Raw genomic sequence first — 12,385 nt, 5'->3', positions numbered from 1 at the left:
GGCTATTTTTTGGTTGCAGCTGTCATTGTTGTTTGGCAGCCCCAGGCTGGATTTGAACCCGCCACCTCAGGTGTATGTGGCTGGCGGCTTAGCCACTTGAGCCACAGGTGCCAAGCCACAGGCTGGCATTATTCTTAACCTTCCAGCTGAAAATAGGTGATTCTATCAATAAGGGAGAGGGGGTGACTGACTATTGGGGAACAAATACTAATCTTTACCATGGCCCTTTTTATTTCAGATTTTTCTCTCGCATGTTTCCTCTATTCTATCCTCTCAAACTCTTAGTAATATTCTTTTCTCTGTTTCCCTTTTAATATTTAAAAAAAAAAAACAACTGTGCTGCATCCTATAAGATTTGTTCAGCCTTACTTTCCAACTTAACTGATTTTAGTTTTAATATATATTAGCCTACTGAAGTTTTTAACAGATAATATATTTTTGTCTGTAAAGTTTCTATAGGCTTTCCCCCCAAATGTCTATTTTTTACAGCATCCTGGTTTTTCTGTATAGTTTTTGTTCTTTTCTGGATTGAGTTATTTTAAGCATACTTACATTAGAGGCTGTTTGTTCTACTGTTTGTAATTCTTGGGGTGTGAATTCTGCTGGCTCCTTTCCCTGGAAGTTTATATTTTTACCTCTTATGTTTTGTTTTGTTTTGTTTTCAACCACCTCATCTTGCAATTTCTTGCGTATTCTTCCCATGGTGTCTTATGCATGCAGGATTATTAAATGTCACAATGGGGCAGTTTCATATTTGTCTCTACCAGGGTTCTTAAACTTTCCATGGTTTAAAACAGTTTTCCTGTTGCTTTCTTGGTTTGGGTTTCCCACCCTATGCTCAGTTTGGCAGGAATGTCATCTGAGTGATAATCAGTCAGCTTCTTCCTCTAATTCCCAAGGGTAATGGGAGGAGATAGTTCAGAATTCTTTTCATAGCTGCAAAGCTCTTCCAGGATCCTGGCTCTTTGCCCAGCTTCACTGCATATGGGGCCTTCACTCCCATTCCTGCTCAGGCATTAAAATCCCAGCCCCTAAGTTCATCTTTGGATTCTAATTCTTCAACTGCTTATTTAGTCTCACCTCTTATTCATTGCTTTTTCATGTTCTTTCCCCTTCTGGCACCTTAGGACTTTAATTTCTTGTTTTAATGCTCAGTTATAAATTTCAAGTATTTTTATTATATTTTATCCAACATTTATCTGTGTTAGGAATGATGAGTGCTTTCCACATCAACTTAGTCCATCATAGTGGTAAAAGACTAGCAAAAAGCATTTTAAAACACCCAAATCAGTAAAGTCACAGTCTCTCAATAAAGGTGTCGACTTTATTTGCTTTCACACTTCTTACACTATCCTTTTTTAAATTTGGAATGGGCCAGCATTGCCTTGTGGGTTGACATGGGAGAATTCATGGACTGGGCATTGATAAATTTAAATTTTAGTCCTAACTTTGTTGCTTGCTAACTTCAGACTTAGAGAAATCAGGAACATTTTCTGAGCCTATTAATAGCTGTAAAATTGAAATATTATTTGCTCTGCTTCATAGGATTATTATAAGGGTCACATAAGATAATAGATTGAAATTTCTTTAACAATTAACACACATTATGCAAATTTACACTATTACCGCTTGTAGTGTTAGGGTTTAAAAGCCATTACCACATTCATTAGAATTGAATGAATATGAAATTTCATATTCATTTTTGCAATCTGAAATTATATGGAGAAGGATCATAGTTTTCATTTTATATGGGGGTTTTGGATTTTTGTAATTTGAAAGAAAATCCTGTATCCCAGTAAAGGCTATCATTCTATGAAACACTTAATGAGGGAACTACTTGGAAACAGTCAAATATTCTCATGAAATTTAAGAGCACTATTTGTACTGACAGACAGTTATGACTTTCCTAGACCATGGAATTCCTTTTGGAGAGACACACCCTTAGCAGTTAACAGAGACTTGATCCTGGAAATCATCCTTACATTTCATTATGCATTCTCTCAAACAATGGACTCTGAAAGGTCAATTAATATTTTCTGAGGAGCCATAAATTGTTTTTTAATACAGAAAAGATGACTTCATATTTGAAAAGATTGAGAACCATCCTAGCCTATGGTAGGAGCCCACTAACTGGGCTATTTGACCCCAGATCCTCTGCCTCTCACTAAAATATATTTTCTCTAGAGCAGGACTGTGTCAATCAATCCTCAGTGATGTTTGTCAGTCACCTATGAGGTCTGTTGCACAGAATTTGTTATTTACTAATAGTTAAAGAACTAAGTTTGCAAATGATATAAAAAGGAAATTAGATATTAACTCAAGATGGCAGACTGATCATACACATCTGCTGCTTGCTCTCTAAAGTCCATAAAAATGCATGTGGATAAATACAGATAATAAGATCCATTTTAGGCTTAGTGCCCATAGTTCAGTTGTTAGGGCACAGGTTAGAGCACCGGCCACGTACACTGGGGGTGAAGGGTTTGAACCCAGCCAGGGTCTACTAAACAACAATGGCAGCTACAATAAAAAAAGGCATTGTGGCAGGCAACTGTAGTCCCAGCTACTTGGAAGGTTGAGGCAAGAGAATCACTTAAGCCCAAGAGTTTGAGGTTACTGGTTACTGTGAGCTATGATACCAGCACTCTACGAAGGGCAACAAGTGAGACCTTGTCTCAAAAAAAAAAAAAAAAAAGATCTATTTTAATAGAACTGGAAGATAGGAAAATTTATGACCAGAAGTTTATAGATTCTCATTTACTAATTAAATTACTCTACATTTTCCAAGTTAAAAATGTTACTTCTCTCATTCAGTATAATTTCATGATGTTACATTGTGTTGATAATACGTTATATATGCATCTATTTTAGTGCCTTAAACTATTTTGAAACAATTTTTTGCTAATGGTTAAAGAGCTGTTCTCTTAAAGATGAAATACTGTTCATTAAAAGGATCTGTGAAATAATTTACACTTGTTATAAAATAGTTTCATGCAGACACATTTGTTATTTTTGTCAAAGTCATTCAGTTTGAGAATTAACAAACATTAGGTGCCTTTACTTTTAACAGCGTTACTTGTGTTTAATACTTAGAAATGTAAAAATGTGATACTTTAAATACTAACTCTGTGGTTGTGTTTATTTTTAAATCATCTTGTGTGTCATGAATTGAACTAGCATGGAAATTCTTTAATAGGGTTTATGCCTTTGTTCTTTGTCTTCGTAAGTACAAACCACTTAATTAAAAAATTGCTAATCACAAAAAAAACCAAAACAAAACATTTTTAATAATATTTTTTGCACCCAAGGAAAAAACATGTTTAATAAATTCTAAAAGATATTATTTGAGAACGAATGTTTAGATGAAGAAAACTAAAGGAAACAAAAGCTCAACTTATGTGTAGAGAGACCTGGAGCTACCTCCAGGTCCTTTAAGCTTTAATACCTGGTCTGGCATAACAATAAACATGGCTGAAAAGCAAATTAGCTAGAAGAAAGTGTCAAGGGGACTGTTGCCCTTACTTAGTGGTGAAATACCGTAAGAAGGACAATGAGAGAAAAGTTGAGAGACATAGTAGATCCAAATGTCCCAATGTTCAGCTAGAAACTGTTCCAAAGGAGAGAAGAGAGAGAACGGAGGGGAATGACAAGAATCTTGAAAATGAAAGTGTTTTCATTTTATTATCACCAGTTTTAAAGTTTTAATCACTCTTTGTACTGTAGACTTGCTCAGTTTGGTTTTCTCCTTCACATCATTTATAATTTTTGTTTGTAACCTGTCTTTAGCAGGGATTGTTTTTTTAATGGATCATGACGATATCTCTCCAGTGGGATTTTTCATTTGCTTTTGTCGGGCACTGCAGAGCTATCACTAGCAGGATTGATTTTTCTGTTAATTTTGTGTCCTACAGGAAGCCCTGCATATAAATCCACATTCCAAACCTGAGTGTGGCACAAACTTGGGGTTTTACTTTCTCACAAAGAGTTTGTTCACTATAGCTCCAGGAAGAGGCAAATTTGTTTTGCCTCTGGGCATATGCATGGAGTGAAGTCGGCCTTGTTCTGACAGGCCAGCCATTTGAGAGTTCTAGCTTTATGCAAGTTTCAACTCTATCTTTCCACTTTGGAGGCCATACGGGTTCATCTCTATTCCAGTAGGGATTAATATTCAAGTCCCTAGCCTTCAACCTCTTTCCAAATCTGCTAACCACCTCTCTCTTCCCACCCTCACCAAACCTTGCATTGTTATTGCTCTAGTTATATAGTAGTATATCTATGCTGTGGAGGATGTGAAGCTATTCAAATAACGAGAGAGTCTATGTGTTGACAAGGAAAGATCTTCAAGATATATACTGACTTACAAGTAAGCAAGTTCCCTATTTTGGAGTATAAGGGTTTCTGTTTTGTGAACTTGGCTACATATTTGTTTGGTGTCCCATTTTATTTAGCATTTTGAGGTGTTCGTAATGCAAAGGTTCACTGTGAGCCTTAATCTGCCATGTTGTTACAACTAAAAGTTCCCAATATACATTACATATAAAAACGAAATTTGTTCTTTTGCAGTCTATTTAAATTTTTAGCTGTAGCCTTATCAATGGTGTAGATAATAGTGAGCAACTGATATAGTCCCAGGGCAATTTGTAATTTATAGTAGAGGAAAACTCTGCCCATTTCTACTCATAGCACAGCAAATATACAAAATTAGAATAGCTGGTGGAATTAATATTTACCAAACTTACCCAAAAAGCGAAGGTTGAGTTAATGCTAGAAATGATCTGAGTAAAATAGAAAATAATTTTGATAATATTTTAATATTTACAGTATGCATATGCCTTTGAATTTAGTGTGTGTGTGCATGTTGTACTAGCAAAAATGTTTTTAGATTTTTCACATTTTTGATTATTTATGGAGGAGTTCTAAGTTTTAGAATAAGGAGGAAATTTTAAATATATAAGTGAATATTATCCTTAAATTAGAATTTGAGTATATGAATAGTGATGATGTGATCACACTGATCACTTATTGATCAATATGTATAATCTCATGGTCAATAAACTTCTGAAGTTGCTATTTTCCTAATTTTACAGATGAGAAAAATGAAGTCTAGAGAGATTAAATAATTTCAGTGATGTCACATGGCCTGTATGAAGTGAAGCCAACATTCCAACTCCAGTTTCTTTGATTCCAAAGCTGTAACTTATGCCTGTCTAATAGGGCCTCTCTTCTAAAACTTTTACTGTATTTATTAATTAGGTTCATTTCTGTGCCAAATGAAGTTGTGTTTTACTATAAGTATGTGACATAGAAATAATTGTCTCAATCCATCACTCATTGGAGACCACTCTTAAAATTTGGGTACATTTTAATTATCTTTTCCCCTTTTTCCCAGTTCATGTAAATTCTATGTTCTGAGATTATTGGTAACTAAAGGAGCAAACGTGAAGGCTTGGGTGATGATTATGAAATTTCCTTACATTCCAGGGATTATATTTTTATCTAAAGAAGGTAATTTATCCTGACTTATCTTGATTTTTTTATTGGTAGATTTAAAGGCGCATGGCTAGTAAGAACAGCATCTCCCCTGGTTGGTGGAGAGATATCTGCTCTCTGCTTCTCCCTGCTCTCGGGACTTTGGGGGCACGCTTTGGCTGCCTGTCTGACGTCTGTTTCTGATAAGTGAGTTTTAGTCTGTAACAGCTCTTGGGAATTTTGTCGGCAGTGACCTGGTGAGATCATTTTGCTTTCCGCTGAATTTCCTTTCTCTGTTTTTTTGGACTGTTCTGATGAACATGACCCTGGAGCATTCAATAATACCTCTGTTCCCTTAGGAACTGTTGGCCTACTCCCTGGTTTTATCTCTCTCTGCACAAAAGCTCCATGTTTCTGGAAAGGAAAACAAAGTTGACATTAACCAGGGGAACACAAATTGCTGGAAGATGCAGCTGCGAACTGAGTTCATGGATTAGCTCAAGTCCTAGGGGTTCAGGAATTTATTTCTCTGTCTCTTCACTGGCTGTCACCTTAGCCCAAAGCCAAAGCACCACCGTAGTAATTCTTGGTAAACATTTTAAATTGTAAAATAGGGTGCACCAGAAAAATAGGAAGAAAAAAAAAGCCGAAAGTCAAAGAAGCACATCTCATTATTTCCTATTCTTAACTTTTTTGTCATTTGGTTGTATAAGACTCGTCTTATAAAAGTTATTTCTTGCTTCATGGGTTTTGATGAGTACAACAGAAACTAAGGATCGGAGGATTTATGATTGTATCCCAAATGAAAGCAAATCTCCAATAATTAACTATTATATTTCTATTTGGCTTCATAAACTTTATATGCATCTCCCTGACACACGCACACATTAAGCACATCAAAAAGTTTATCAAAGTACTTTGAAATGATGATGATGATGATTTTTATACAGATGGGGTCTTGCTATGTTGCCTGGGCTGGACTTAAACTCCTAGGATCAAGTCATTCTCTCACCTCAACCTCTCCAGTAGCGGAGACAACAGGTATGTGCCACCATGCCTGGCTATGCTTTGATATTATGTTATGCAAAGGATTTCAGTAATTTAAGTAAACCAGATTCCAAAGACTGTGATTCAAATTATTGAATATGGCATCATTCCTTAGTTTTACTATGCCATGTGGCTGGGATGCTATCCTTACTAATAACTGTTAGTCTGTTTAAATAGATTTACAAAGATAATTATGACTTGACAAGGCTTAAGGTTCTATCGTAAGTCCTAAAGTATTCAATAATTACTTCTAAACATTGTCTCACCTTTCCCTGGATGGGCTCATTAGGAGTTTTCCTGGAGTCATATTGATGCATAAAAGAGATGCATTCTATAAAATTCTTTTGAAGTTCTGATGCATCAGGAGAGGCAAGTGGAACTAAGAAAAGGAAAAAGATTTTATGAAGTCAGGACAAAAATGAGATTCGTGTAAGGAAATATAATCAATATTCACAATATTCCTGCTTTGTAAAAAATGCTAACACATTTTACATTTACAGTGGCTCATGCCTGTAATTCCAGCACTTTGGGAGGCTGAGGAAGGAGGACCACTTGAGCCCAGGAGTAGAAGACCAGCCTGAGCAACACAGTGAGAGGCTGTCTTTACAAAAATATTAAAAAAATTAGTCAGGTGCAGCAGTGCATGCCTATAGTCCTAGCTATGGGAGACACTGAGGCAGAAGAATCACCTGAGCCAGAGAGATCAAGGTTGCGGTGAGGTACATTAGTGCCAGTGCATTTCAGCCTGGGTAACAGAGCAACACCCCGTCTCCAAAAGAACCCAGCTATCATGGACTTACCATTCTTTCCCTGTGTAAATAACTAAGTCAAAAAGACCAAATTAGTCCTACATGTGGAATTTTTAAAAAATAATATTAAATTAGTATTAATATTAATACAATAATACTAAAAGTCTGTTCATCTTAAAAATCTATTAGGTATACTTTTTACACAGATACCAATAAGTTTTAGGGAAAGCATAAAAACAATGTATTTGCTAACTTATTATTTACTACTAGAAAGAATATAAAAAATTCTGTGCTGAATCTGAAGTTGTGGCCAAGTTTGGTTAAGGCAATGGACAAGATAGTCTGTGCTAAAGTTACTCTCAACCAGCATTAACAATGAATTGGAAGATGGTAGGGACGTTGTAGTTTTAGTTGAACACACAATTCTTTTTATTACATCCAGTAATAGAGCCTGTGAAAATTTGCAAGCGTATTTATTCTTTAAAAATCACTTTTAAATAACCTTTTGGTCTAGGTGATGGGTGTGTACAGATATATGTCTCTAGGATGTGGGGGTCAAATTATGGAGAGTCTTCAAAGTTAGTAAGGAGTTTATTATATTGGTCTCTCTATGCCATGTATGTTTAACATTTTAAATAATTTTTAAAATTCACTCAGTTTTAATTTCAGCAAAGTTATTTAAAGAATTAGAGCAACTTCCAGTACTCCTTCTGATGATTAAAAAAAACAGTTTAGTGAGGTAAATTATATTAAGGCAAAAGGTTTTTCTTTCTTAAAAAAGTATGCACATAATGAGTCGATACATACCTAGCATGTTTATGGAATGATACACAAGAAACTGGTTAACAGTGCTTACTATAGGGAAAGAGAATTAAAGGACGGGAGGACAGATGCGGAGAGAACTGGAATCATTTTTTTTTTAATTAATTTTTCTTACTTATACATGTGTATATTAGGTTCCCACTTTTGCCTTTACAGAATTAAAAAGGTTAAATTTAATGCCAATAACAATATTTAACATACGGACTGAGAACAAAAACCTCATAAAGAACGAATGAAGATAAATACATTCAGAAAAGAAATCAGACGACTGCTGCAACAAAATATTAAGCAATAATAATAGTAATAATGCAAACAAAGTAACATGTACATTGTCAGATAGGAGTAGGTCTATTATAGAATACTTTGATCAGTTAACTTCTTCTTTTGTGTTTTCCAAAGTCTCAAGAAAATAGACAACTATTATTTATAAATGAAAGTAACAGATAATTTCAAAAAAACAGATCATGCCAAATCTTATAGACAATAGAAAAAGAAATACTTCAAAATCATTCTACTTAATCTGGATATTAAAATTGGAGAAAATATATTATTATAAAGGGGAAATTACAAACATTTCACTTATAAATGAGGATGCAATATGATAAAGAACATATTAACATGTGGTGGGCAAGGGAAAAAATAAGAAAGAAATTAGTGACTAATTCTTATATAAATTGTATTTAATTTGGATCAAAGTACATTACTTAAACATTAATTTTTAATTCAACATGGATTCATTTTTCATTGCATATTCTTTTGTACCATGTGAATTTTGTGCCATGTGAATATATTCACTATTAAAAGTAAAATTTTAATTTTTAAAAATTACACCTTAAAAATTAGGAAGAATAGACTCAGAAAATCTAGCCAGGCTTCCACAACACCACATACCAAGCACTCCCGTCTTCTCGTGAGGTTGCGTCGCCTTCTGCGAGCTCCAGCCTTGGCCTCAGCTCCCGACTCGAGGAGTGGCGCGGCGGTCCCCCCATTCTGGGTCCCGAACGTGGCTCGAATGGCAAGCCAGAATTCCTTCCAGATAGAATATGATACCTTTGGTGAACTCAAGGTCCCAAATGCTAAGTATCATGACCCCCAGACTGTGAGATCTACCATGAACCTTAAGATTGGAGGATGACGGAACGCATGCTAGTCCCATTTATTAGAGCTTTTGACATCTTGAAACGAGCAGCTGCTGAAGTAAACCAGGACTATGGTCTTGATCCAAAGATTGCTAATGCAATAACGAAGGTGGCGGACGAGGTGGCTGAAGGTAAATTAAATGATCATTTTCCTCTCGTGGTGTGGCAGACTGGATCCGGAACCCAGACGAATATGAATGTGAATGAAGTCATTAACAATAGAGCAATTGAAATGTTAGGAGGTGTACTTGGTAGCAAGAGCCCTGTGCATCCCGATGATCATGTTAATAAAAGCCAGGGCTCCAATGATACTTTCCCCACAGCAGTGCATATTGCTGCTGCAGTCAAGGTTCATGAAGTGCTGTTACCAGGACTGCAGAAACTCCGTGATGCCCTCCGTGCAAATCCAAAGAATTTGCGCAGATCATGAAAATTGGGCGTACTCACACTCCGGATGCTGTTCCACTTACTCTGGGGCAGGAACTTACTGGTTATGTTCAACAAGTGGCACATGCAATGGCAAGAATAGAAGCTGCCATGCCAAGAATCTATGAGCTTGCAGCTAGAGGCACCACTGTCGGTACCGGTTTAAATACTAGAAGTGACTTCGCAGAAAAAGTTGTTGCAAAAGTGGCTTCGCTCACAGGCTTGCCATGTGTCACTGCTCCAAATAAATTTGGAGCTCTGGCTGACTCAGTGGAGCCATGAACACTACTGCTTGCAGTCTGCTGAAGATAGCAAATGATACTCGTTTTATGGGTTCTGGTCCTTGGTCAGGTCTAGGTGAACTGATCTTGCCTGAAAATGAACTGGGAAGCAGTATCATGCCAGGCAAAGTGAACTCTATCAGTGTGAAGCAATGACCATGATTGCAGCCCAAGTCATGGGGAATCATGTCGTTGTAACCGTTGGAGGCAGCAATGGACATTTTGAGTTGAGTGTTTTGAAGCCGATGATGATTAAAAATGTGTTACACTCAGCCAGGCTGCTGGGGGATGCTTCAGTTTCTTTCAGGCCAACACAGAAAGGATCAACAAGCTAATGAATGCGTCTCTAATGTTGGTGACAGCTCTCAATCCTCACTTAGGGTATGACAAGGCAGCAAAGATTGCTAAGACAGCCCACAAAAATGGATCAACCTTAAAAGAAACTGCTATTGACCTTGGGTATCTCACAGTAGAGCAGTTTGATCAGTGGGTAAAACCTTAGGACATGTTGGGTTCAAAGTGATTTAAATAAATTTATATTGAAAATAAACATATAAAATAAAAAAAATTAGGAAGAACAGGCTTGGAGACAGTTGCTCAGTGGTTAGGACACCAGCCACATACACTGAGATAGGCAGGTTTGAACCTGGCCCGGGCCTGCTAAACAACAAGGACAACTGTAACAACAACAACAAAAAAAAATAGCTGGGCACTGTGGCGGGTGCCTGTAGTCCCAGCTACTTGGGAGGCTGAGGCCAGAGAATTGCTTAAGCCCAAGAGTTAGAGGTTGCTGTGAGCTGTGACACTATGGTACCCTACCGAGGACCAACATAGTGAGACTCTGTCTCAAAAACAAAAAAGAAATTAGGAAGAATACATAAGAAAAATGTTTCTAAATTTATATTTGTTAAACATTCATGAATTAATTCAGTATTCAGACATTGATATAAACTCATTTTATTAGCAAGAATGATAAATATTCAAATATTTATATCTTACATGATATAAAACTGCAATCTTTTCCTGATTAGGTGGGAAAAATGTTAACAGATAATATTTTCTTTTTTCCTAATTGAGATCAGCTACTCAAAACTCAAAACTTATTTCTACTTAATCATTACCTTTCATTTAGGAATACCTAGCACACAAGTGCAAAGAAGAGAAGTGAACAGAAGTGCAAAGATTAAATAACTAACACTGAAAAATCTATTGATAACTTATTTTTTTCCACCAAGTGGGAAAAGACTACTATTTTTTTGATTAGTACTGTGATCTAGCTCACAGATCATTAGCATGTTCAGAAACACAGTTTGACAACTTCTTGGATAACCATGAAGCAGCTCTAAGTTTAGGCATTAATCAGGTGGGGTTAATAAAGGTATCCAAAGCATGAGTTGGGGGATAAAATAGGCATGTTTTCAAACTCTAGCTCTACCATATTGCTTAGCTGTGTGACTTTGAAAAAAAAAATCACTTCACTTCATTGAGATTCAAATTCCTCCTCTTTAAAATGGGAATAAAAATAATTTACTTTCAGAGTTGTGAGGATGGAAGACAATGTTCATAAAGTCTCTAGGATATGGGGGTCAAATTATGGAGCGTCTTCAAAGTTAGCAAGGGACCAGCTCTTTTGTATCCTGATAAAGGGGAAACTATGGAAGGGAGAAGACAACATGAATCTGATGAACTTTAAAAACACTGAGTAAACTGGTGTGAAGGGTTGATGGCAGCTTGAGCTGGAGGGCAGGAAGGTCAGATGCTGCCAAGAAAGAACAGGTTGGAGGAGAGCTTTTAAAATCAGCTCTAGACGTATGTCCTCCTGTCCCACCACATTATTGCATTGGGAAGATCAGCGTTTGCCCCAGGGCCACATGATAATATCAGAACAGCATGGACGTCCCTTCAGGACAAGCCGCTGATGATAATGGGTGCAGGCTGCCCCCTTGGGCATGTCTTCCTCCAACATTTTCCAATGACATTCAGTGCTGGGGGATTAATAACATCAAGATACTGCCTTCTTTCAGTGGTGCCATTTTTAAAACAATTTAAGGGTGGTAGAGTGGATTCCTCACTAGAGGACGGACATAGCAGAGTGACAGCAAGTAACAATGGTCAAAACTGGTTTGTTGATACTTGAGGTTCTCCAGCCCTAGCCTCGTTTTCTTTCCTCAAATTCCCTGTGAGGGACACAAATCAGACCCTGGTCTTCAGCCTTTGCCTGCAACAGGGAGGGCTGATGAATCCCTTAAGGGAACGTGACCTACCATAAATCGGACCATAAAAGGAAGAAAATTTTGAAACATGTCCTTTGAACATACGCTATGTGAAACAGAATTTTTAGAACCCATATACCAAGAATTTAAAAAATTTGAGGATACTAATAAATATCCTCAAATATATAGAATAAAGTACCATTAATATGGAGTTAGAGGCTCGGCGCCTGTGGCTCAAC

General features: G+C 36.7%; 1 protein-coding gene and 1 pseudogene across 1 annotated transcript in view; one reads left to right on the top strand and one right to left on the bottom strand.

Moving 5' to 3' along the window:
- Window positions 1–5,520: 5,520 nt before the first annotated feature.
- Window positions 5,521–12,385, bottom strand: part of CUNH2orf73 (chromosome unknown C2orf73 homolog) — a 32,212-nt gene continuing 25,347 nt past the window's right edge. The window contains exons 4-5 of the mRNA XM_023512116.1: window positions 6,783–6,895; window positions 5,521–5,883 (exon numbers count right to left, since the gene is read on the bottom strand). Of these exons, the coding sequence (XP_023367884.1) occupies window positions 5,521–5,883; window positions 6,783–6,895 (476 nt within the window). The remainder of the gene's footprint in view (window positions 5,884–6,782; window positions 6,896–12,385) is intronic.
- On the top strand, window positions 9,085–10,456 carry LOC100962974 (annotated as a pseudogene).

This window comes from Otolemur garnettii, unplaced genomic scaffold, assembly GCF_000181295.1.
Source record: "Otolemur garnettii isolate 467f Iridium unplaced genomic scaffold, OtoGar3 scaffold00024, whole genome shotgun sequence".
Taxonomy (NCBI): domain Eukaryota; kingdom Metazoa; phylum Chordata; class Mammalia; order Primates; family Galagidae; genus Otolemur; species Otolemur garnettii.
Note: the sequence above shows the minus strand (reverse complement) of the source record. Positions and strands in the feature narration are given on the sequence as shown.